The 26,312-nt window shown below is 40.1% G+C and overlaps 1 protein-coding gene across 1 annotated transcript; it reads right to left on the bottom strand.

Annotated features, from left to right (window-relative positions):
• Nucleotides 1-1,815: 1,815 nt before the first annotated feature.
• LOC104240512 (probable polygalacturonase) lies at nt 1,816-6,029 on the bottom strand. The gene is made up of 6 exons (XM_009795374.2): nt 5,825-6,029; nt 4,383-4,700; nt 3,843-3,963; nt 3,591-3,765; nt 3,417-3,487; nt 1,816-2,912 (listed from the first exon to the last, which is right to left on the bottom strand). Exons 1-6 carry the CDS (start codon nt 5,852-5,854, stop codon nt 2,239-2,241), a joined length of 1,389 nt encoding a protein of 462 aa, XP_009793676.1. The 5' UTR covers nt 5,855-6,029; the 3' UTR covers nt 1,816-2,238.
• Between the last annotated feature and the right edge of the window lie 20,283 nt (nt 6,030-26,312).

Below are 26,312 nucleotides of genomic sequence, written 5' to 3' on the forward strand. Positions count from 1 at the left end.
CAAGGATCGGTCACGGTGTGGATACGCATAGAGTCTTCGCACTATCGAAGATATTTTAAAACGAGACTCTGTTCAATATGTCTTAGATCCGATCTTTGATATATAAATAAATTTTAAACACGAAAAGATCTTCATGGGATTGTTATTGTCTTCCGTTGCATGTTGCGGACACCTATATGCAATCCTACATATTTTTCATGCAATATTAAGAAAAAAATTCAGAAAAAATGATATAAAAATAAAAGTAATTAAATACCTCACCAAATACTGTCCACCTATCTTTTTTACTTGGTAACAAAGCAAATCACACCAAATACAAGTCGATTTAGAATCAATTTATGCAATATATTAGTTTGATTTAGCTGGTATTTGGCCATAGAATTCCAAATTTGTTTTAAAAATCTGAATTGGGTGAAGTTTGGGTAGAAGATGAAAATGTATTTGGACGTCAGTTTTCAAAACATATTTTACTTTCTTTTTTTTTGAAAAAATATAAAATATGACTTATACCCACAAGTTCTAAAAACTATCACAAATAGCCAACAATACCTTCATCAATAACATTCATTATATTATCGCAAACCATAGTCCTGAATATAAATAAATTTGGTACAAAAATTATCAATTTTATAATGAACTACATAATACACTATCAGATAACCGAGAAGATGAAGCAGGATTGTTCCAAAATAATAAATGGTGAGCTCTTTTATAAAATACAAAAGTTTGGGGCAATTATTTAAAAAATGTAACAGTAATTTTGAGATTTTGGTTTTGGATTTTGGGAATTTGCTAAAATATGGATAAAATTTATGAACCAAACATGTATTTGTCAAAAAAAAAAAACCAAATATATTTTGACAAAATCTATAGCCAAATGGGTCCCTAATATTTCGGTTTTTTCTTGAACACCCCTGTCCACCACATTCTCCTGAATTGCTTTTGCAGCAGCAGCATTTGCTTCTAAGAGCCCGTTTAGCCATGAATTTTTTTTCACTTTTTTCAAAATCAGTGTTTGACCATAAAATTTCAAATTTTCATTTGAACTTGAATTTGAAAATTTATCGAAAATTTGAAAAACTCCAAAAAGTTGTTTTTCAGAATTCACTCAGAGCACTCACAAAAATTTAAAAAAAAAAACAAAATTATATTCATGTCCAAACACAACTCTAATTTTCAAATACCATTTTCATGTGAATTTTTTTTTTACTTTTTTCGAAATTTTAAAATTCTTATGTCCAAACGCCCACTAAGATTCATCAACTTTTTCCTTAATCTATTGAAAACTAGATCACTGATAACATCAGAACAATCTGCAACAGATGCTGGCACAACCATAGATCCGCTTTACTATCCTCCATTTTCAGAATTCAACTTTTCATTGCATTATGGTGTCACTGAGGTAGCTAGAAATGGTTACAAGCTTATTGGATCCGAACAGAACCTTAACTCCACAACAACAAACCCAGTGTAATCCCACAAGTGGGGTCTGGGGAGGGTAATGCATACGCATACTGAAAAGGGAGGAAGGAAACCAAATTCGTGAACTATTTTCAGTAGACCAAAAACCAAACTCGAATGGGGCAAAAACCAAAAATTTAAGGCCAAAGGACACAGAAAAGGGAGGAAGGAAACCAAACTCGCGAACTGTTAGACTGTTCTGCATTATAGATTTTCCCATTATGAACATTACGATCTTCAAATGTTTGACATAACTTCAACTCAAAAGGCGCTGTATGTGAAGGTACAACTGATACAAGTGAGAAGTCTAAATCTGAGATCTTGAACCAAAGACCAAAGAGCAAGCTTTATATGTTTTAATCAAATGGCTAGAACTTTTTATTGCAACAATGACAATCAACAATAACACTCCTTCAACCATATAGCATTAACCAATCTTACCGCAGTCTCCATAAACCCAATTTACAAATGTAAAACAATTTGCTAAAAAAAATCAAATGAAGAATGACACAAGGAGGAACGACGTATCTGAATTTACTGAACTACCAAAACTTTTCTTACACATGAATAAAAGAAACGGATGCTGTACACAGGAACGATGTGCAATGCAAGGCTACTTTTTTGAAGAGATTGCTCACCGGTGTTTTGACGTTGACTTGAGAAACCATGATACCGAAGATTCTGACTTGCATCTTATTGAAAGATTGTACACCAGAACTTGAACAAGATATGTGTCTCACTGTTCAGGTTCAATGAATGAATAGTTCCAATCGGGGATTATAATACTGCAACTTCAGTGTATGGGTTTGGAAGAGCAAAGCAAGCAGAACTAGAACTGGAAAACGAGCTCTGAAGCTCAGGACATGGTTCAGGAAACACATTTTCAGAAGATCCCGATACATCAGAGCATAACCATGGTGTAGAAGGGTCGGAAGAAATGGAGAAAGAGATATTTGATAGACATATTGAGGTGAAGGGAGATTCAGATAACCCGGTGAAATTGCCTGCTATCGAAATATTCGTACCAACAATGTCCTTAAAGGTGATCCCACTAACTACAGGTAATGAAGAGGGATCATATTTCTCATCTGGATGTGAATCATAGTAACCAGTGGCCTTGATTCCCACTTGCACATTTTCCATAACCACGTTCATAATGAGAATATCTTTGATGTAACCACCCCTTCCTCTTGCTGTCTTCAGGTCAATCCCGAAAAGGGAGTCGTGTAGGGAAATGTGCTCAACAAGCACATTGGAGATACCACCAGACATCTCACTACCAAAAGCCACAGCAGAACCTGCAGAGGACTGTAATCTCACCCCTCGAATGTGGACATTTGACGTAGGTTTCCCATATGAAATACCATACTCATCCCAACCGCTTTTGAGAACGACAGCATCATAACCAATGGTGATGTTGCTGTTTTCAATGCAGACATGCTCAGAAGAATCTGAAAAAATGCACGTAAGGTTGCATGTTATGTGGGTCTAAACACGTAGTGTATCAATTTCTTAGAAACAAAGGGAATAACATACATGTTTTCACAAAATCGACAGGCCTAATTGTTTCTCTTATCATCTCAAAAAGACAAATCTGTTCCGACCTCATGTACCAATCATATGTATATTACTCAGGCATGAAGAAATAGCTACTTCACTTTTATTTGCACAATTAAAATCTAAAGAAATTTCTATCTACGCTACAAGGAAGCTCGTATCATCAAAACTCAGATTTTAGCAAAGCAAGCATTTAGTCTTTACGAACAGATAAATTTGATCTGCATTCTGCAAAAGTTGTTTTTGTGGTGCTTGAGGAAGCTTCCATAGTAAGACACATTCTAGATAATTTTGAAGACCTAGTATCACTTAACTGGTGAATGTCTAAGGCAATATAGCTTTTTAATTTGCTTGGACATTTAAAACAACTAAGGCGAAAGATTTTATTTTTAACCAACCTGGGACGATCCCATTAGTGTATGGGGAGTCTTGTGGAGAATGAACCGTTAAGTTCTGAATGACCACGTTACTGCAAAACATAAAATTCTTTCAAGGATTAGCCAAGACAGACCTTAAACACAAGATAGAAGTATATGAAACATTAAACTCCTTATAGGGGTAAACCAAGTAACCTGCAATATGCTGGGCGGATGTTCCAACCAGGAGCATTCAAAAGGGTCAAGTTTGAAATAACAACATCTTTTGAGCTAACAAACTCTACTAGATGTGGTCGGGTATAATTTAAGGAATGGGAATTGAACATATCCCACCATATAGAGCCCTGGCCATCAATAGTCCCGTTGTTACCTGCAAAATTATCAGAAATAAGGTCGCATAGAGAGAAACGTAAAACTAATAAATCAGATTCATGAAGGAATTCCTACCTGTTATTACAACATCAGTTAAATTATTTCCAGTAATCAAGCTGCGGTATCTTCCATATTGTGCCTCAATACCTCGGCCATAAGATGGTAAGGCTTCAACTACATCCCAATGAGCATAATCCTGAATATTGAATACATAAAGCATTTACCATGACATGCATTAAGATGATCCAAATTGATTGATGGATAAAAATTGAAGCACTTATCTAAACCATCATTGTGCAGCTAAAAAAGTCGTTACCAAAATTTGAGTAACAGCAGTCTTGACAACATATTATGTAGAAAGCCTCTCTATTGGAGTTACCACGAATATATCAAGAAGTCATTTTATTTGTGAAACAATAAGTCATAGAATCAAATGACAAAATGCCAATGTATCTCGTGCTTGAAACCGCTAGTTGATCGAACCTATCGACTGCTGAACTTTTCTTTTCCAGAAAAAATGTTTTAGTTTTGCAAATAGGCTAGCGTTTTTGTCTAAAATACAAATATATTTGATTAGAAACGCAAAAGACACTCAGGCGAAGACCAGCAGCTAACCTCAGATCCTAGAATAACGGCATCCTTTTCCAGGAACAGTGTAAGGTGGCTAGTAAGATTGATGCTTCTAGTCAGCCACTTGCCAGCGGGAACATAGAGCTGCGCGCCGCCCTTGTCGGCGAAGGACTTGAGATAGAAAATAGCATTTTGAAAGGCTACGGTATTTATAGTTTTCCCATCCCCCACAGCCCCAAAGTCCAATACTGAGACACTGTGAGGTCTGGGTTTCAAAGGCTTATTGAACTTGCATTCTCCATCAAACTGAGCTTTGGTATGTAATATACAGTGACTGAATGCCAATAGCAAAAGTAGAACTGCCTGGAAACAAAATCAAAGAGAAATGGTAAATCATTCATCATCCAGCATATTACTACTTCTAAGCTTTCACAACCATGTAAGCTAACACAATCTATGTCATTTTGCATCCAGGTATGAAGTGCCAAAATGATAGTGGTCAGTCCCATATCCTAATTTAACATATTTTGGCAAAGTTTCACTTTTAGCACATCTCGCAAATAAACAATTCAGGTCTTTGGCTGCTGTTTTTTCCCCTTTCACATTCACATTCTTTTCTTCAAGAGATTTAACAGGAAAATAAAAAACGGAGAAAGCAGATGACCACATTGAAAAAGTTTTAATCTTTGCCCACATTCAACAAAGAAGAACCCCAACTACAAATTTTAATCACAAGTGAACTCCTACAAAAGTAGATGTCACAAATGAGAAGGCAATACCAGTAGAAAGAACACAGCTAGCTATTATTTTCCTTTTATAGAAAAAGAACTCAAATTGTTAGAGACTTCATTGGAGCAAAAACACTGAACAATTTAAGTTCCAAAGGGGAGGAGAAACAAAGAAAACAATTTATGAGAATAAAAAAGAAAGAGAAAATTGATAACTTGGTCTAACTTATACTAGTACTGAAGCAAAGTCAATGTATACCAGTAGTGACTCCCAATCAGATCCAACTACCAAGATTGATGGGCAACAATACAAAACAAATTTCATTTCTTTTCCGTGATGAGTAGGAAAGTAAAGGGTAAAAAAATCAAAACTTTATGATTGCAAAGAACATCCAAACAAATCTTAAACCCAACAGTTCTTGTTTTGGAAAAAAAAAGGACAATGTAGACAAAACAATAGGCACCCTAGTTGGAGAAAAGAAGAGATCAACCGAATCTGTACAAAAATCTGTCACAAAAAGGCAATTCAGAGCACACAGATACTGAGCCTCACTTCAGCAAAGAAACCAAACCAATTGAACAAATCAATTAGAAGCATATAGATTGCCACCAAATAAAATACCCAGTAATATTTCAAGTCAAAATGGTAGACTACTGACGAGGAAATCAAGATTTAGTCCAAAAACAAGACACCCCTTGTAATTATTCAGTGAACAAATACAAGAACACAAATGAAAATAAATAAACAAACGTACTTACTAGCCTCTTCATGATAATATTCTGTGTCATAGTGTCATTCACAAATCTGAAACCACCCCTCTTCTCCAAAAAAAAAAAAGCTTATTAATTTTGCAGAACCAAAATGAGAAGAGGGAGGATGAAGAAGGGAAGGTAGAGAGGGTTGTATGTTAATTGTATGATGATGAGAGAGTGAGTGGCAATTAAGGAGAAAAATAAATAAAATAAGTAGTAGTAATAAATTAAATATGGAACTACTAGTACTAGTACTACCAATAAAAAAGAAAAACGGATGGTAAGAGAAAGGGACAGCGAAGAAATAGAAAAAGACAGCTCTTCATCTACACATAATATTAACACTATAACAACACAATGAATATGAATCAATTTTTGTTTGGTTCATTTTTGTAATGTTTTATATTGGGTTTAGTCTAACAAATAATGGAAAGAAAGGACTAGAGAATAATCATATTTAATTAATAATTATTAGCCATTAATCACTCTTGTAAATTTTAGTCAATTTTCTAACGGACATTGCCGACACTCAATCAAGAAGTAAGAGGCATTTGACTGTGTAACTACTACAGTTATAAGCATGACTTTAGGTAATAATACTAAAACAATTAATAGGTTCCTAACCCCGTCAGGTAAAATTTCTTTACCAGTTTTGTCCTGAGAGATCCAGCTTAGTGGTCAATTCGCATCAACTCTAGGCCAGTATCCAGAGGTTGACTCATGACTCCTTCCCTTGAATCGGATAAAATTATTTATTCACATTCAATATTTACACTGAAATCTAATACTACTAATTTATCATAATTAAAAATTAAAATAAGTGAATAAAAGAGTATTAATATATTTATTAGTTTCGTATAAACACTAAGAGCGTATAAATGTCTCTATCACGACTGTAGCATTAAAAATTAAACTAGTATCATCCTATTTAATTTGTACCATCGAATGGTGCAATGGAATGATAAAGGTTTCTCCACCCTTAATAGAAGTTTCAGATTCGAAAATATAGCTATCTTTTGTAATGTGACTGGACCCACTCTACTTCTAAGGCGCGAATTCGAATTAATTGAATTAGTGAGTCTGGGACACCAGGTTTAACTCGTTGTAGCTAGTTGGGTATTTTTCTAATTTACGATGGTAGTTAGGTTAAATCATGACTTTTCTGTTCTATCGTATTTTTATCATAACTTTTTACTCTCATATTTTTCAAACCTATCTTAAAGAATGCTTTTCTTGAGCATACACTCCATCCCCTCCATAACTACTTGTGGAATCATACTAGATATATTAATTTTATAATACCTCAACTATTTTATCGAATAATTACTTGTAATATCTCAAATATTCTACTGAATACTTAGATTAGTTTATTATATCAAATAATTTTGTCCACTAAAATTTAGACGGATGGCTAATAAGGTCATTCTTAGGAGGAGGTTGCATGTGCTTGATGAGAATTTAGGAGGGGGCCACGCCAATGATGTGTGGGAAATGCAAGGCTGGCAACACTGAGCTAGCCAGATCATATGGGGGTATGCCGTCGTGGGCTGGATCCCTACCCCCTCTCCCCCCTGGTGGGTCCTGCCTTGTCCATTTCTGCTCTCTCTCTTGTTCTTTCTTCTACTAATAACACACATAAAAACAGCAAATGCCATGACCCAATTAAAATAGCCTTGCTGTTGTGGTCCTCCTTGTCTCTTGTGCTCCGTTGAACTCAATCTACCAATTATTCCCTCCTCCCCCCCCCCCCTCCTTTTATTCTTGTGCTTTTCCAGTTAGTCATATTCCTTTAAACTAATTGCCTCCTCTAAAAACACTTTAAGGTGGTGTTTGTATCAAGTTTTCCTGTCACCTTTCCCTAGCCCGTTTGTTTAAAATGAGTTATTTCAAAACTTAACTATCTAAATAAAGTTACTCCGCCCTCCAGTTAGAACATGCACAGCGGAAGCAAGCATACAAATCATGCATCAAATACATGTAAACTAGACAACGTAATAATAACAAGATTAGAAGCATTAAAATAGTTGCACAAATCTTCCAATTAACAGCAAGAATCCAGGGCTACAGTCTTCTGCTATTTGCCTAGTAAAACCTTGAACGATTTTGCTTTTGGACGGGCAAGAACAATACAACTCTAAAAGGTGAGTTATTGGGTGAAATTAGTCTTGCTTTAATAGAATTATGTTTGGCCGAAATTGTGCTCCAAAAACGTGTAGGATTCTCCTTCTACAAGTAGAATCCTACTCCAACTCTATTAGATGACTTTTCTCCCAAGTCACTTTTTACCCAAGTCTTGTCCAGGTTTTTACTAAGTATAGCAGAGACCACAGAAATAATAAGAGGCTACCAATTATAGCATTAATTTGAAACTAGCATGAATTAATTCTTACTATAATTAATTACAATTTATTTCCCTAAAAAAGTGCAATTGAACTCCTCAATATGAATTTCGAAAATTCAATAACACTTATTTTAATTCCCCATGTTAAGATCTCAAATAACAGTTAATTAAATTAAATCACTAAAAATTTAATTTAATCAACTAATTAAATCCTTTACAATTCCGCTTAAACTATTTCATGTGACGGATACAAAATTCACCGGCCGGGTTTTCACATGAAAACTTATAAGCTTACATAAAGGGTGTATCATCAAACTCAAAACCGAGTCATGGATTCTATCAACTTATTATTATTCACAAATGTTATTCGTTATTGTCTAATCTATTAGGCATACACTAACTCTAAATAGAGTCTTACCTTTTGATAAATCAAAACAATAAACAAATTACATTGATCATAATAATTATATCAAGATTAGGAGTATAAGCTCATTTAATGAATTAGAGAAAATGTTTTATATATTCAGTACAAAAACATCTTTTCTCTACTTGGTCCGTTCAATATACACTGAGTATACTAGCACAAGAAGTTGGAGTAAAACTACTCCCATAATCAAGACAAATTATACGACAATCTTGTGCTACAATCATCAAGATATTTTGTCCAACAATATCTTTGATTGTGAACATAGTTTATTAATTATGAGAACCAACAATTTAATCTTTTGTGCATGAGCTAAGACTACATACACTAAATTGTCTACTACAGAACTAAAAGGACACACATATAACAAATGATCTATTTAAAATAGTACTTTATTGAATTGAATAAATTAAATAAACAATTATTCCATAAAAAATAAAATATAATACTATATCTAAACTGCATGATTAATAGTATATCCTAACACCCCTACATGTTTTAATAAATACAGCATCAAACAAATTACTTCTTTTTCTAACATCTATTTGGTGCATGCACAAAGTGCAAGTAAAATTTTTTTCCCAGGTCAAGGTGTAAGGTTACAACAGTCAAATCAATGATAATGAAAAAAAGTACTCGTAAGTGAGGTTTACAATAAATCATATTGTTAATGTTTTATGGTCAAAATTACAAATTAAGGCGACAATATGTACTTATTAACTTGTATATTTTAATGATAAAATGTGTATACAAGTAAGTTTTTACCATTAATTAATAATAGTAATAAAATACTAAATTGAGGGCCAGCAAACTATTCTATTCTTCTGTCAGAAAATGAAAGGATAAAGCATTCTTCATCCTTTCAGTTTGATTTAGTTTTTTATTTTTCCTTGATCATTTAAAATAAGAAAACATTTATAGAAATTTAAAAAAAAAAAAAAAAAAAAAACCTATACGAGAAATCATTATGACTTGTTTATGATGGGTATTGGAAAAGGCTAAACAAGAGAGGCACCAACATGTTACACTTTAGTTGAGCATATTTTCTTTTTACTGTAAAACCAAAATTTGAAACCCTAAAAAGGGTTTCTCGGAGAAACTTAGGTGACCACATTGTACCATAGATGGGAAAAAAAGTGCATTGGAAAATTGATGGGTTTTAAAGAACTCGAGATATGAAGGAAAACAGTAGTGGATCTAAAATATAGATATTGTTGATTTTGAGTTGAAAAATAAGTTCTAAAATGTATATATTATTTTTTAAATAATTTCTCTTTTTCAAACTCCACGGTATTTAGTAGCAATTTTTTTTTTCTTCCATCACATGTTAATTATCAGAAGTAATTACATGCCTAAGTTAATTAATGTTGTCCCCTTGTCTTTGCATAATAATCATAAGAACAACAGCGAATATATACATGCCGAATCAAGGGCCGGTTTTCTTTGTTTCTCCTTAAACTTAAGCATAAAAATGAAAGAAGAAAAAAATGTATAATGGTGTTAAGTTAAGCTTTTAGACTATGAAATTTAAACAACTCAACATTGCACCAGAGCAACTAGAATTTTAAGTTCAATTCTCATTCGGTCCTTAACGAAAATTACTATGTGTACTTGATTTAAAAATTAAATCAAACTCGCATGTAAGACGCGTATTATAGATTTAAAAGCAACTAAAGGGGTTAATTATTTTAAAGTTTAAATGTGTTAGACCATCAATACTAGAAACTTGAAAGATTTTCACTATACTATCGAAATTATTCAATTTTGTTATTTATTATACTTCTACAGTTAGTAAATTATATCGTAAGGGGACTTGTCAATACTCCAAAACAAAATGAATAGACTCCACGAGTCCAAATTCTTTCAGAATAAACATCAAAGTTACCTATCAACTTTTGCCTATAGTTTAAAATCACCCGAATTGGAGCTCCATTTGGAGTGAAGGGCAAAAGCAAGATTTTTTCCTCCTAATGTTATGGCAATATTTGACCAAAATTCCAAATGTGTTGACCATTAAACTCCATTTTTTTTGGTATCTTTACAATCAAATGCCAATTGAATTATGGTCTGCAACAGCTTGCATTGCGCCGTTGGGAAAGAGTATATATCCAACGGGAGAGCTTTACCTACTACATGCTGTCACCTCTCTTTTCCACATGATTTAATTCCACAATTCCATTATTATCAGACTTATTCCCATTTTCTTCTGTCCGTTGTGACCTCTTGATCTTCTTTATAAGTAGGTATTACGATCCCGGTTTGTCTCCCGTGAACCATCATGACGACACCTAATCTCTACGACTAGGTGTCACACCTCCTTTTTCTGCACCCGAGAGGGTACAAGGGAGTTTTTCCAATTAAAGGACAATCGAAACGGGATTTATTTATTTATTTCAGAGTCGCCACTTGGGAGATTTAGGGTGTCCCAAGTCACCAATTTTAATCCCGAAGCGAGGAAAATGATGACTCCATATTACAGTCTGCGTACCAGAAATCCGGATAAGGAATTTTGTTAACCCGGGAGAAGGTGTTAGGCATTCCCGAGTTCCGTGGTTCTAGCACGGTCGCTCAACTGTTATATTCGGCTTGATTATCTGATTTTATACAAGTCTGAACTTATGTGCAAAATTTAACTTTTAACCGCTTTTATCATTTACTGTTTTTATCAAGGATTACAACGTTGTGAAAATGTATCTCGAACCGCGTTACAATCAATGTACCCGCGGTCGTCGACACACTTTGACTCCGTTGAGATTTGGATTTGGGTCACATCAATGTGCACCCGAGTTTAAGGAAATTAAATTGTTAAAGGCGCGCCTAAAGCGACTAGCGTATTTATTTTGGGTAGGACCGTGGAATTTTACTAAATGGTCCATCCCGAAGTCTAAATAATTTTTAAAGCAAATATTTACTGAGGGCCCCGCAATTGTATTTTATTTGGCGAGGCTCATCTCATTCTTATTTTTTTTTTTTCAAAAATGAATTTGCAACGTCATGGACACGCATCTCGAACCACGTCACAATCAATGTACCCATGATTAGAAATACATTTCGAATCCGTCGAGATTTGGATTTGGGTCACATAAATGTGCACCCGAGTTTAAGAAGGTAAGGTTTATTAAAGCGTGTCCTAAAGAGACTAACGTGTTGTTATTTTAGGAGGGTTGTGAGATTTGCTAAACAACCCGTCCTGGAAACTAAATGCTTCAATAATATACATTTAACAAGGGCCCCGCATCTGCGTGTTTTGTTTATTTTCATCGAGGCTCATCTCGTTCTTATTTTAAAAGGATATCCTATAGCAACTACGTTTCTTGTCGTGTTCGTCTCTATCAATTGAAAACGGTAGATAGTCCTAATTAATTACATGCTTGCAAGTTGTTTGTAATGGAATTCAGAAATGCTTAACAAAAGTTGGGACCGAAGCTGCGTGCACAGTCGGCCAAACAAATAATCCTGGGCCCAAATTCAGCCCACGCGCGGTTGGCCAGACCTGGGCCACTGCTCGCTCGATGCGGGCCTGCCTGATCTGTCCTCGACCTGGGCTCGACCCTGGTGAGGTTGAGGCCGTGAACTTGTTCTGGGTTTTATTGGCGTGGTTTATCAGTTATAAAAGGATCGCCTATTAAAGGGAAAGAAATTAACTAGTAGTGGATAGTTTTCATGTTTGGCCTATTAAAGAATATACTGCACAGTTAAACTAAGTCTAAGATACAACCTATTACATTGGGAATATTTTCACCTAACAACATACATATATAAACTAACATTCAGCTAATCTACATTGATATATACTGGGCATACAGGCTACTTCCATTATCAAAACAGGAATGAAAATTATTATACAGTACATGATATTTAATGTAACAATCTATGTATAAAAGTCACTCTTCAGGTCTTTTCTTTTGTATTCATGCTCAACTTTCCAATTACATTTGACAGAGTATTAGTCATGTACCTGGTATAGAGAAACAAAAGAAGAAGGAAATGATCAGCTGAGTGGTACGCAGCAAGCACAGCAGCAGCAGATAAATGGCACAACACAGCAACAACCAAACAGTAACAACTCAACAACAAACCAACAGCCACAAATGCTCTCCACAGTCCAACAGACAAATAGCAACAGTTTCCAGAACAACAGAAACCACAGATGGTCGAGGCCCAAACAAACAATCCCAGAAAAAGAGTAATGAACCAGTAGAAAATCCAAGATACCAAATGTGACAGCAACAGAAAACCCAATAACCCCAAAGCTCAGCTAATACCCGATACAGTTCCAGCAATCAGGAAGACTAAGACTCGAACCACAGCCCACAGAAAACTCAGTATAGTAACAATCACAGCAGAAAACACACAGCCTTTCTCTTAATGGAACAGTAATGACCCTAGTTAGAATAACTGGCTTGGCCAGGATAGCCCAACCAATTTAGCTCCTCGTGCAGTTTTGGGCAGTGATTGGTTAAAGTGTTCTGAAAATTTCCCCCTTTTGTTTTCTCTTTTTTTCTGAAGACTAAAAGTCCAGCCCCGTTTAAGTTCTCAAATGGCTTATTTATAAACCAAAAACCAGTGCAGTTAAGCTGCCTTTTTTTTTGCTGCAACTTGCAGCCTGCCCATACTCTTTAAAGCCCATGCCTAAGCATCTTTTGGTGTCAGCCCCCTTTATTCCCCACGCCTGGTCTTTGTTTAATCAAGAGTTATGGGCTCGTTTTATTTATTCATTTTAAACCCATACTCTTGTGTCTTGTCCCCCCATTAGCATTAGTTTAATCCTAATTTCGTACCCCATTTGTCAGCTCACTTAAACTAATTACTTCTGTTCTTTTTGACACCCCAGAATACCCCTGTTAAACCCTGGTTATCACTGTCTTGACCTTTTTGCAGCATCAGGGCATTTTTGAACTGATGAGAGTTCAAATTCAGGACTGCCTAGACTGAACCCTTTTAGTCATTTTTATAATGCCAACAAACCATTTCAAACATTACTGGGACATTCAGTCAGTGTCCGAGTTCAATTAGTTACGTGAAAATACTAGCTCATTCGATTCATTAGTTATAGCAAACTAATCGACGACATTTATCGAGTCGACTATACTAATTATAACAGGTAATAATCAGTCGCTCACATAAACAATACATTTAGGGATCTAAAGGGCATCAGACAATTTTTTGTTCAATTACTGGGGCCTATATGAGTTATCATGTTTATCACAGAGTACATTCAGAATCATACACAGAACACAATCGACCAAATAAAAGGTCTTTACAGAGATGAAAGAAATCCGAATGAGAAAAAATAACAAAAAATAACAAACAAACACAATGAAGCATGCTGACCACTTAATCAAAACTAACACAAAAGAAAGGAAAACTTACCGAAAATGTTTAAATCAAACAGACCCAAATCTGATTCATCTTCGAACTTTTGAGGCCGAACAAACTTTAATCAGGGTGTTCTCACATGAGAACACCTTGATTAAGGTCTATTAGACCTCAAACCCATGTCCAAACCGGCCGGATTCCCCAGGTGCATGTGTTCTAAAGTCTGGATTTCCAGATCTGATTTTTAGGGAGTTGTGGGTAGATTCGGACCAAACCAAGCTTGGTTTGGTCACGAGGAAAGTCAGGGGAGTGTCTGGTATGAAGATGGGGTGGTTTGGCATAGGTCCGGGTTCGACTCAAATCTTCAAACGAAGATTCGAGACGAGGGAAGGTGATTCGAGGCAAGAGGGTAACAGATCCATGTTCAGGAGAGTGAGGGGGTCTTAGGGTGTTCAGGAGGTGGTCACCGGCGTTCGTGCCGCCGGCTTTAATGGCGAGGGAGACGAGGGCGGCTAGGGTTTCTAATGGGAGGTCCGGGTTCGACTTGGGGACGAAGGGGTGGGGTGTTGGTATAGGGGGCGTGGGTATAAGGGAAGGTTTATATATGGTCTATGGGATTGGATCTGAGCCGTTAGATCAGATGATCTCAACGGCTTGGATCTGATGCTGAGAAATGAGACGGGGTCGTTTGGCAGTTAAACGGGGTCGTTTGGTTTAAGTGAGGGGTTGGGTCAGGCTGGTTATTTGGGTCGGGTTTGAACATGGGTCGCTGAAAGAGGTCCTGAACCGTTGGATCGGCTGGGACGGACGGCTCAGATTGATTTGCCTGAAACGACGTCGTTTCAGGAGGTGCCTGGGCAGGCCTGGTCTGGACCGGGTCAGATCGTTGGTTTGGGCTTGTTTTTTTTTGTTTTATTTCCTGGGCCTAACCCGTTTTTCAATCCCTCTTTTTGTTTTCTATTTTATTTTTCCTTTTAAAACAAAAATGAAATAACAAACAATAAAATAATGAAATTAAAACCAACAACAATGCAACATTTTAACACAATTATCACAAAAAATATTTCGGTAAGTTAACTAAAAGCCTAGAACGAACGATGCACATATATTTTTTGAATTTTCTTTTACTGACCGAATTATGGTTTAATCACCCTGACATGCATATTTTGTATTTTGTTTGTTAATGATTAAATGCAAAATGGACAGATCCACAAATGACTAACAACACATGTCACGAAAAACTCGAACAATTGTACAGCGAAATCATTTGTCACTATTTTTATTTTCTTTTGGAGCGATTGCTTCGTAAAGCAAAAATCACGTGCTTACAGCTGCCCCTCTTTGCACGAAGACACGAAGGGTTTTCGCGCAAAGATAAGCGAGCGATTTTTGCCCGTCCGAATACTCCGTGTGAAGCATTTTTGAAAAAGATTTGACCGAACCTTTGCTTCAGAGGGTTCCTACATATCCTGGGCTGAAAACAGGAATCAGGTCAATGTAGTTCGGGAAATTTGGTAGCTGGGACTACCGTGTGACTGTAGTGCTTGTTGTTGTTGTGCGCTGTTGTATGCTGATGTAGGATGCTACTGCTCAACCGATCTCCCTGTTACATTGCTCTAAAAGGGAAAAACAAGAAGCTAAGCTAGACTGAGGATCATGAGATCTTATCCATCTTCCCCTTGTTTTTGTTGCCTTGCTTTCTTGTCGGCTAACGCTTTCCTCTTATGGCTTTATCTTGTGACTTTGGGAGAGGATGTTGGTCCTTTGCTGACATTTGAATGCCAGTTTTCACCACTTCGCCTGGTCCGCTGGGAACATGGCCTTCTTCTTTAAATCTTCCACTGGATTCTTCAGTGGCATGGCTCTTCATCAGTATTGTCATACTGGGCATGCTACAATGTTTCCGAACTGCTTCTTCTGAGACGCGTTCTTTCTTCCTTCTGAATGTGCGCTTGCTTTGGCAGACTTCTGCTTCTTGGCGCTGGGGATTTTATTGTTTTTCCTGCTTGGGGCTTTCTGTTGTAACCTTCCGTCTTCAGGTGGGGCTACTGATTCCAAATTCTAGAGCTAAAATAAATTCCCGCATTATACTGGTGGGCGACCTAGAACTTAAAAGTATTCCCGCATTATACTGGTGGGCGACCTAGAACTTAAATGTATTCCCGCATTATACTTGTGGGCGACCTAGAACTTAAATGTATTCCCGCATTATACTGGTGGGCGACCTAGAACTTAAATGTATTCCCGCATTATACTGGTGGGCGACCTAGAACTTAAATGTATTCCCGCATTATACTGGTGGGCGACCTAGAACTTAAATGTATTCCCGCATTATACTGGTGGGCGACCTAGAACTTAAATGTATTCCCGCATTATACTGGTGGGCGACCTAGAACTTAAATGTATTCCCGCATTATACTGGTGGGCGACCTAGAACTTAAAAGTATTCCCGCATTATACTGGTGGGCGACCTAGAACTTAAAAGTATTCCCGCATTATACTGGTGGGCGACCTAGAACTTAAATGTATTCCCGCATTATACTGGTGGGCGACCTAGAACTTAAAAGTATTCCCGCATTATACTGGTGGGCGACCTAGAACTTAAATGTATTCCCGCATTATACTGGTGGGCGACCTAGAACTTAAATGTATTCCCGCATTATACTGGTGGGCGACCTAGAACTTAAATGTATTCCCGCATTATACTGGTGGGCGACCTAGAACTTAAAAGTATTCCCGCATTATACTGGTGGGCGACCTAGAACTTAAATGTATTCTCGCATTATACTGGTGGGCGACCTAGAACTTAAATGTATTCCCGCATTATACTGGTGGGCGACCTAGAACTTAAATGTATTCCCGCATTTTACTGGTGCTTCCGAGAAAATTTTCGGCAATCGGCAGAAAATTTTTTGCCCCGGTTTTTGGTGACTTCCATGGCATTGCATCTTGCTGCCCTCATTAATCCTCTGTTCCCCTGCAACAGACAAAAGGATTTAATTAGTTTTTATCGTGGTGGTAGAGGGTGCCTTTCTGGCGAGCAATTTTTCTCTCTTCCTCTTTTCTTGCTCTTTGTCCCCATAATTGGTTGGCGGGCAAAGTTGCCTGTTGGGGGTCTCTAGCCTGCTGGGGATTGGTTTTCAGTTTATCCCCTACTCTGCTTTCTCTTTAAACACATGATGTGGGAGTCTGCTTCTAACTCCTGAAACCACTCCCTTTTTGGAGCTTACTTCTTCCAAAATTTCCGGGCACAATCACTGCATTGCCCGGGACCGGCCTTTAAGACTGTTTGTATTATCCTGCACTGGATGAATTCCCCTTTGGTTCCTGGTAGTAAGTTTTGAAAAATCCTTTAAAGACACTTTTTTAGGAAAAGAAATAAAGATATGGAAAAGAGAAAAACTTTCTGAACCAATATTTTGTGGGAGGAGACAATCCACAGAACTTATCTGGAGGACAAAACTGGTCCCCGTGATCATGGCGTGCACCATAGATTCCGACCCAGTCTATTTGTATCGATTGATTTGCTCGATGGTTTGACTTGCTGGGGATGATAAAGGAGTGTTCACTTCGTTTCGAATGTGGTAGCTTTGCTGATCTGTCTTGTCGCCCCATAGTGCCCTTCGAGGGGTTTTCACTGATGAGACTCTCTCTTTTCTCTCATCTCCCGGCGCCTTATGGTGCCTGTGAAGATTTTCACCAATAAGACTCTCTCATTTCATATCCCTCGTCTTACGTCGCCTCTCGGTGCCTGCGAAGGTTTCCACCGATGAGACTCTCTCATTTTATTTCTTTTGATGAATCGGGGCGTTGTAGATACGACCCTCTCTTCTGGAGATTCCTTTGACTATCAATTCATTCCCAGTCTCACGATCCTCTTCTTTGCTGGGGATCAGTGTATCATTCTCGGTCTTATTTGCCGGATTTGGCATCTCTCGAACATTGATCGGGAGGTCTTTTGGATGTTGACGTTGGTTTTGGTGTGGGATTGAAGAAAGGCTACAAAAATGAAAACAATTTGAAGGGTGATGTGCTACAACTTTTGGAATCAAACCTTTGTTGGAACTTAAAACATAACCTCTGCCCCAGTTCTCTTGTTTTGGGGAATTTATTTTTTATGCTTATGTTGAGCTATGTGCGTTACGCACATTGTGCCTATTATGCACACTATGTACATTATGCATCCTATATTTGCTATGATGCATACTATGACCGAGCCGTGAGGCGCCTACGTATCCTCTTTGAGGAATCAGGTCAAACGTAGTTCCCACGGTTTTGTCATTTGTGATTTTATCTTCTTCCTTTTTCTTTTCCTTCTTTTCATTTTTCATTAGTGATTCCAAAAGAGGGGTATTGAAAGAATTTGCTTAAGGCTCAAAGGGGGAAGCGAGGGTTAAAAGTGTTTGGATAGAAGAAAGAATTGCCTCCGTCATCTCATTATTCAACAAATGCCAAATACAAACAAATAAACCAAAATTGCCATAATTTAAAGAAATTACGCATAATATCTCTTGACTGCATCTGAATTGATAGCCATGTCGACACATCTACCTTCGACATCTGTCAAACACAAAGCACCATTGGCCAAGACTCTGGTCACGATATAAGGCCCTTGCCAATTTGGGGCGAATTTGCCTTTCGCCTCGACCTGATGTGGGAGGATCTTCTTCAATACCTGCTGCCCTACTTCAAACTTCCTGGGGCGCACCTTTTTATTATACGCTCTTGCCATTCTCTTCTGGTACAGCTGACCATGGCACACTGCTGCCAATCTTTTCTCATCTATCAGGCTCAACTGTTCCAATCGAGCTTTGACCCATTCATCATCATCAATCCCGGCTTCAGCGACAATTCGGAGGGACGGAATTTCGACCTCCGCTGGTATCACGGCCTCAGTTCCATACACCAACAAATAAGGAGTTGTGCCTATGGAAGTCCGGACGGTAGTGCGGTAACCCAACAAAGCAAAGGGTAATTTCTCGTGCCATTGTCTGGACCCTTCCACCATTTTTCGTAGTATCTTCTTGATATTCTTATTGGCTGCTTCGACTGCTCCATTCGCCTTGGGACGATATGGGGTGGAATTGCGGTGTGTAATCTTGAATTGTTGGCATACCTCTCTCATCAAGCTGCTATTAAGATTCGCACCGTTATCCGTGATGATCACTTTTGGGATCCCAAATCTGCAGATGATATGGGAGTGAACAAAGTCCACCACTGCCTTCTTAGTTACTGATTTGAAGGTTTTAGCCTCAACCCATTTGGTGAAGTAATCAATGGTCACTAGAATGAACCTATGACCGTTGGACGCTGCTGGCTCGATGGGCCCAATGACATCCATGCCCCATGCTACAAACGGCCAGGGTGCTGACATCGTATGTAACTCTGTTGGCGGAGAATGAATCAAATCTCCATGTATCTGGCACTGATGGCATTTCCTTACGAAAGTGATACAGTCGTGTTCCATGGTTAGCCAATAACACCCTGTTCGAAGGATCTTTCTTGCCAATATATATCCGCTCATGTGTGGCCCACAAACTCCGGCATGTACTTCCGCCATAACCGTCGTTGCCTGCCCGGCATCTATGCATCTCAACAATCCCAAATCCGGGGTTCTTTTGTACAATACTCCTCCACTGAGGAAGAAACCATTCGACAAACGCCGAAGGGCTCTTTTTTGGTCCCCAGAAGCATGTTCTGGATATATCCCCATCCTGAGGTATTCCTTGATATCATGAAACCAGGGTTCGCCATCTGCTTCTTCTTCTACGGCATTGCAGTAGGCGTGCTGATCACGGACCTGGATGTGTAGAGGATCAACATACATTTTGTCAGGGTGGTGCAACATTGATGCTAAGGTGGCTAAGGCATCCGCAACCTCATTGTGAACTCTCGGGATATGTTTGAACTTTACCGATCGAAATTTCTTGCTCAGATCATGCAAGCATTGTCGGTATGGTATGAGCTTTAGATCTCGTGTTTCCCATTCACCCTGAATTTGATGTACCAAGAGGTCCGAGTCTCCCAAGACCAAGACGTCTTGGACACCCATGTCAGCAGCCAAGCGCAGACCCAGAATGCAAGCTTCATATTCGGCCATATTGTTGGTGCAATAGAAGCGTAGTTGAGCCGTAACAGGATAATGCCGTCCTGTTTCAGAAATGAGTACTGCTCCTATTCCAACCCCTTTTGCGTTTGCCGCTCCATCGAAGAAAAGCTTCCAACCCGGTTCCTCGGGTAATTCCAACTCATTCGTATGCATCACCTCTTCGTCAGGAAAATACGTTCTTAAGGGCTCGTATTTCTCATCAACGGGATTCTCTGCCAAATGGTCTGCCAGTGCCTGGGCTTTCATGGCCGTCCTTGTCACGTAGATGATATCAAATTCTGTGAGCAGAATTTGCCATTTTGCCAACCTTCCCGTGGGCATAGGTTTCTGAAAGATATACTTCAACGGGTCCAAACGGGATATGAGATAAGTAGTGTATGAAGACAGGTAGTGCTTCAACTTCTGAGCTACCCAAGTTAGGGCGCAGCATGTTTTCTCGAGTTGAGTGTACTTGACCTCATGCACTGTGAATTTCTTGCTAAGATAGTAGATGGCCTGCTCCTTCCTCCCTGTGTCATCATGTTGCCCCAGTACACAACCAAATGAATTTTCCAAGACCGTCAGGTAAAGGATTAGGGGTTTCCCGGGCTTAGGCGGGACCAATACGGGTGGATTAGACAGATACCCTTTGATTTGGTCGAAAGCCTCCTGACACTCTGCCGTCCAACCTACTGCAGCATCCTTTCTCAGTAGCCGAAATATGGGCTCACAAGTTGCTTGTGAGCTGAGCGATGAACCTGCTGATGTAATTGAGTCTACCCAGCAAACTCATTACCTCTGTTTTGTTCCTTGGCGGTGGCAAGTCTCGGATGGATTCAATTTTGGATGGGTCTAACTCAATCCCCCGTCGACTGACGATGAATCCTAGCAACTTTCCTGATGGAACCCCGAATGCGCATTTGGCCGGGTTAAGCTTGATATCATACCTCCGGAGTCTTTGGAAAAATCTCCTTAGGTCTGCTACATGGTCCTCCTGACGCCAAGATTTGATGATCACATCATCGACGTACACCTCTATTTCTTTGTGTATCATGTCATGAAACACAGCAGTCATTGCTCGCATGTACGTTGCCCCGGCGTTCTTTAACCCGAACGGCATTACCCGATAGCAGTAGGTTCCCCATGGCGTAATAAACGATGTCTTCTCAGCATCCTCTTCGTCCATTAGGATTTGATGATAACCCGCATAGCAATCCACAAAGGATCCGATCTCGCGCCCAGCGCAATTATCGATCAGGATATGAATGTTGGGTAACGGGAAATTGTCCTTGGGACTTGCTTTTGTTGAGGTTGCGGTAATCAACGCATACCCTGATTTTTCCATCCTTCTTTGGGACTGGTACCACATTGGCCAACCATTCGGGATACCGAGTGACCCGAATGACCTTCGATTGCAACTGCTTGATCACTTTTTCTTTGATTTTCACACTCATTTCTGTTTTAAATTTCCTTAGTTTTTGCTTGACCGGAGGGTATGCCGGGTCAGTGGGTAGTTTGTGAACCACTAAATTGGTGCTCAATCCAGGCATATCATCATATGACCATGCAAAAACATCTTTGAATTCCCTGAGAGTTTCGATCAATTCTGCTTTGACATTCGGCTCAATGTGGATGCTAATTTTGGTCTCCTGGATGTTAACAGCGTCTCCTAGGTTCACAGCCTCAGTGTCATTTAGGTTAGGCTTGGGTTTCTCTTCAAATTGGCACAGTTCTCGGTTTATTTCTTCGAGGGCCTCCCCTTCGTCACATTCGGATTCATTATCACAAACGACCTCTTGCATCATTGAGTCAGATTCAGATTGATTTATTAGACTAGGTCGAAGATCCGCTGTGCATGCCATGTCATTAGGACCAGTAAAAAGAGAACTGTTCAGAAAGAAAAAGAACAAAACAAGAAATTAAAATGGGACAAAAGAAAAGAACTTTATTAAATTTGCAGGATAAAAAGGGTTCACACTTTTACAAAACGAAAGTAAAATTGGGATTACACCCTTGAATAATCCGATCAAACAAACAAACAAACAAAACATTAATCAAAGCCTACTACCAAGACTCCCCTCGGACAGGAAGAGGAGTAACCGTCCAATTGTTGGTCTTGGCCTCAGGCCCCACAAATTGTATCTCTGCTCTGCTGGAACCTTCTCCAGCTTCCACCATACTGACATCCGCGAATAGCCTCTCAAAACTCTGATTCAGGTCTTCATTTATACCGATCAAAGGTCCTCGAATCTTTGGGATCGCTGACCCCTTGGCACTTGCTTTAACAAAAGACCTTGAGAGGCGTGGCACTGGTTTAGGCAGAAACCAGACCCTCTTCTTCATTTTTCGCGCTTGCTTCCTGTCTGCTGCGGTTGGTTTGAACCCCAACCCGAAAGTTTCCAGATTCTTAGGAAGGGAGACAGGTTGGACTATCCCTTGAAGTTCAACTCCCAGGCCTTTTCCCGGCACAAACCCATTACCCAGCATTTCTGATACCATCATGACTGTTGCGGCAGTCACCCTAGGGTGCGGGATGATTTCTCCTTCAGAAATTTTGTTGGCCGACCCTGTATCGAGAATCTGGTAGACCCAGGGACCCTTGTCATCAGTGGTCTCTATGAAAGGCACAATGGTTCCGCCCATGGTGCATGTTGTATCCTCGCCGTGCAACACGACCTCTTGTCTTTCCCACTCGAACTTCACTGTCTGATGTAGGGTGGAAGGCACCGCTTTAGCTGCATGAATCCAGGGTCGTCCTAACAGCAAGTTGTAAGATACCTTGGCGTCCAATACCTGGAATTCCATGGTAAACAGGACCGGGCCAATGGTCAGTTCAAGTACGACATCCCCCATAGTGGCTGTTCCGTTTCCGTCAAACCCCCGGACACAGATGCTATTCTCCCGGATTCTTCCACGGTCAATCTTTAACTGGTCCAGGGTGGACAATGGACAAATGTTGGCGCTTGAGCCGTTATCCACCAATACTCGAGTTACCACCGAGTCTTCACATTTGACAACTAGGTATAGAGCTTTGTTATGCTCCGTACCTTCCACTGGCAGGTCATCATCTGAGAATGTCACTCTGTTCACCTCGAAAATCTTGCTAGCAATGGTTTCCAGGTGGTTTACAGAAATCTCACTGGGTACATGGGCCTCGTTCAATATCTTTAACAGGGCCCGGCGATGTTCCTCGGAATGGAGGAGTAATGACAATAGTGAGATCTGGGCAGGTGTTTTTCTCAGCTGCTCAACCACAGAATAGTCTTGCACTTTCATCTTCCTCAGGAAGTCTTCAGCCTCTTCTTCTGACACTGGCTTCTTGGTTGCCACTGGGTTGGTTTTTCTTAACTCCACCGGAGCAAAACATCGACCTGATCGAGTCAGCCCTTGCGCTTCACAACTGACTTCTTCCACCTGTTTTCCTTGGTACGTCACCACTGCTTTTTCATATTTCCAGGGCACAGCCCTGCTGTCAAGCATAGGCAGTTGGACCACCGGCTTTATGGTCACCCGTTCTCTACATACCCCTTTCAACATGACTGCCGGTGTGGGCAGGATCCCTGGTATTACCAATTTGCTTGGCTCGGGTTTGCTTGTTATGACGGACGGGTTCTTCCCCCATATTACTACCGGCTTGACGCCTTCTCCCTGCGACTGTACCTTTGTTCCTCCACCGGTTAAGACTTCTTTTGGGGCAGCTTGGATCATCATCACTGTTTGTGAGGGTTTTCTTAATTCTCCTCCCTCACACACCAACTCAATCATGTGAGTTTCGTGGTGCGTTGGCAGTGGGTTTTGGTTGATGTTAGGAGCCTCCGGTGTCTGGACCTCGATCTTATTGGTGTCAATAAGATCCTGTATGGCATGCCTTAACTTCCAGCACTTCTCGGTATCGTGCCCGAGCATCCCTGAACAGTATTCACAACTGATTGAACGATCCAAATTCTGAGGCGGGGGATTTGGTTCCCGAGTATGGACAGGACTAACCAAACCCAATTGCCGCAGCTTGTGGAACACAGCGGTGTAGGTTTCTCCCAGTTCGGTGAAGGTTCTTTGCTTCCGCAACCTGTCATTTCTGGCATCTGGATTTCCCCGGAAACCTGCCCCTGAAGGATTTCTATATGCCCTTGGTGGAGGGTAAGTGTTTTGTGGTGGTGCATATATGTTCTGGGGAGCCGGTGCGCGCCATTGTGGGCGAACCGGAGGCTGAGTGTATACCTGGGCTTGGTGTACGGAACAATGTGGTTCTCGAGGTGGATAGAAATTTTGTGGTGGGTTGTATGGGTAGTTTGACCTGTGAGGCCTGGGTTGGTTGTAGTGCGGCCTGCCAGCCCTGGACCAACTGCCTGCCTCGATCGTGGCAACCTCTTCTTTCTTTCTTCTCAGCGCACCTCCCGTGCCGCTTTGAATAGCCTGGGTTGTGGCCTTAAGTGCCGAATAGTTTAAGATCTTGTCCGACCTCAAACCTTCTTCTATCATGACCCCTATTTTGACCACCTCGTTGAAAGATTTTCCAACCGTTGTCACCAAGTGACCAAAGTAGGTTGGATCCAATGTCTGCAAAAAGTAGTCTACCATCTCTCCCTCTCTCATGGGAGGATCGACCCTAGCTGCTTGTTCTCTCCAGCGGAACCCGAACTCGCGAAAACTTTCCCCGGGTTTCTTCCCAGTTCTCAATAACGTGAGACGGTCAGGGACTATCTCCAGATTGTATTGGAAATGACCTGCAAAAGCCTGCGCCAGGTCATCCCACGTGTACCACCTGCTGAAATCCTGCCTGGTATACCATTCCAGTGCAGATCCGCTCAGACTTTGGCCGAAATAAGCTATCAAAAGCTCATCCTTGCCTCCTGCCCCTCTCATTTTGCTACAGAATCCCCGCAAATGTGCCATGGGATCACCGTGCCCTTCATATAAATCAAACTTGGGCATCTTGAACCCAGCCGGGAGTTGGACATCTGGGAAAGGGCACAGATCTTTGTATGCCACGCTGACTTGATTGCCCAGCCCGTGTAAGTTCCTGAAGGATTGCTCCAGGCTTTTGAACTTTCTCAACACTTCATCCTGTTCATGGGCCTTAATCGGCTTCTCAACCTCTGCCGGTACTTCCAAATGGGGATTGTAAGCCTGTGGTTCCGGTGCGTGGAATGTAGGCTCAGGGGGATAGTATTGTGTATCGTGAGCCTGAAACAATGGCTCACTGGTCGTTCGCTGCAAAGGGGCTGATGCAGGTCCCACAAAAATGGGAATATTGGGTGTTGGGAGAGGTTGATGGGGTGGTGGAGCTTGGGAATCATGAGGGCTTCTTTCTTGATGATAGAGGGGATTTGGGCGGCTTGTGGAAGGGCCAGAGTGAGGGTACTCCGGCACGTGTCCCAGTGTCTCAGGGCTCTTTTGCGTTTTGGCCAGGGCTAGCTGCATTGCATGCATCTCTAGTCCCATCCTTTCAATCTTTTCCATTGCCTCTTTTAGCAACTGGCTCATCGGCCTTTCTTCCTCATTACTATTCTCTGAAGTAGTCATGCTTGTTGCTACCGGTCCTTTGGATCTGGTTTGGTATGAATGTGTTGCCAGAATTCTTTAACAACTAACTGTCTGATGTCAGACAACAACAAACTTTGTTAGTGTTAGAGCTTAACAGATTTGATCATAACACATAGAGGATGCAATGCACCTAAGCAGTTAACCGTTTCTACATGCTTTGCTTCAATCCACATGCGTCATCCCGGTTTGTTCATTCGTCTCTTTAAAGTATTTTGCGAAACCCTGCGTTTTATTTTATTTACATTTTCTTTTCTTTATTTATTAAAAGCGGTCGAATCTTATGGGGATTGCCTACGTATCACGTCCCCGCGTGAATCAGACCAGGCGTAGTTCTGCCTTAAAGTAAAGACACATAGAAATTCTTCCGGAGTCACTTAATTTCATTATCAAAATTTGCTATTACACATTACTTCAAACAAAATAGCAACAGTACAGACTCCAGGGTTTTAAACTTGGTTTGAGGAAAAGAAAACAACATTGGGGAAACAACAAACAAAACAACCAGGACTCGATCAACAACTAATTTTCCAACTTAGGGACCCACGAGGCATCTTTCGGCCCTTTCGCGGCCCTAGGTGTAAGGTCTCTTTGCAAGCCCTTCAACTCGTTCATAATCCGATGGACGCAGCCCATGATGGAAGCAATGAGGTTTTCCCGAGGTGTCTGCTCGCATGCCAAACATTTTAGGTAGATGTAATGCCCGACTTCGTCAATTCTTGCCCGAATGTTGTCCCTTTCTGCGAACAATTGCCTTATCTGTCGGCTTTTTAACCCTAGC

Source organism: Nicotiana sylvestris, chromosome 9, assembly GCF_000393655.2.
Source record: "Nicotiana sylvestris chromosome 9, ASM39365v2, whole genome shotgun sequence".
NCBI classification, from domain to species: domain Eukaryota; kingdom Viridiplantae; phylum Streptophyta; class Magnoliopsida; order Solanales; family Solanaceae; genus Nicotiana; species Nicotiana sylvestris.

What these genes read in the sequence shown, in the direction of transcription:
- LOC104240512 (XM_009795374.2), bottom strand. Translation starts at nt 5,854, where the DNA reads ATGACACAGAATATTATCATGAAGAGGCTA. An exon ending in ATATTATCATGAAGAGGCTA is followed by an intron (nt 4,701 to 5,824) that starts GTAAGTACGTTT and finishes TTTTGTTTCCAG; the next exon opens with GCAGTTCTACTTTTGCTATT. An exon ending in AACTGATGTTGTAATAACAG is followed by an intron (nt 3,766 to 3,842) that starts GTAGGAATTCCT and finishes ATAATTTTGCAG; the next exon opens with GTAACAACGGGACTATTGAT.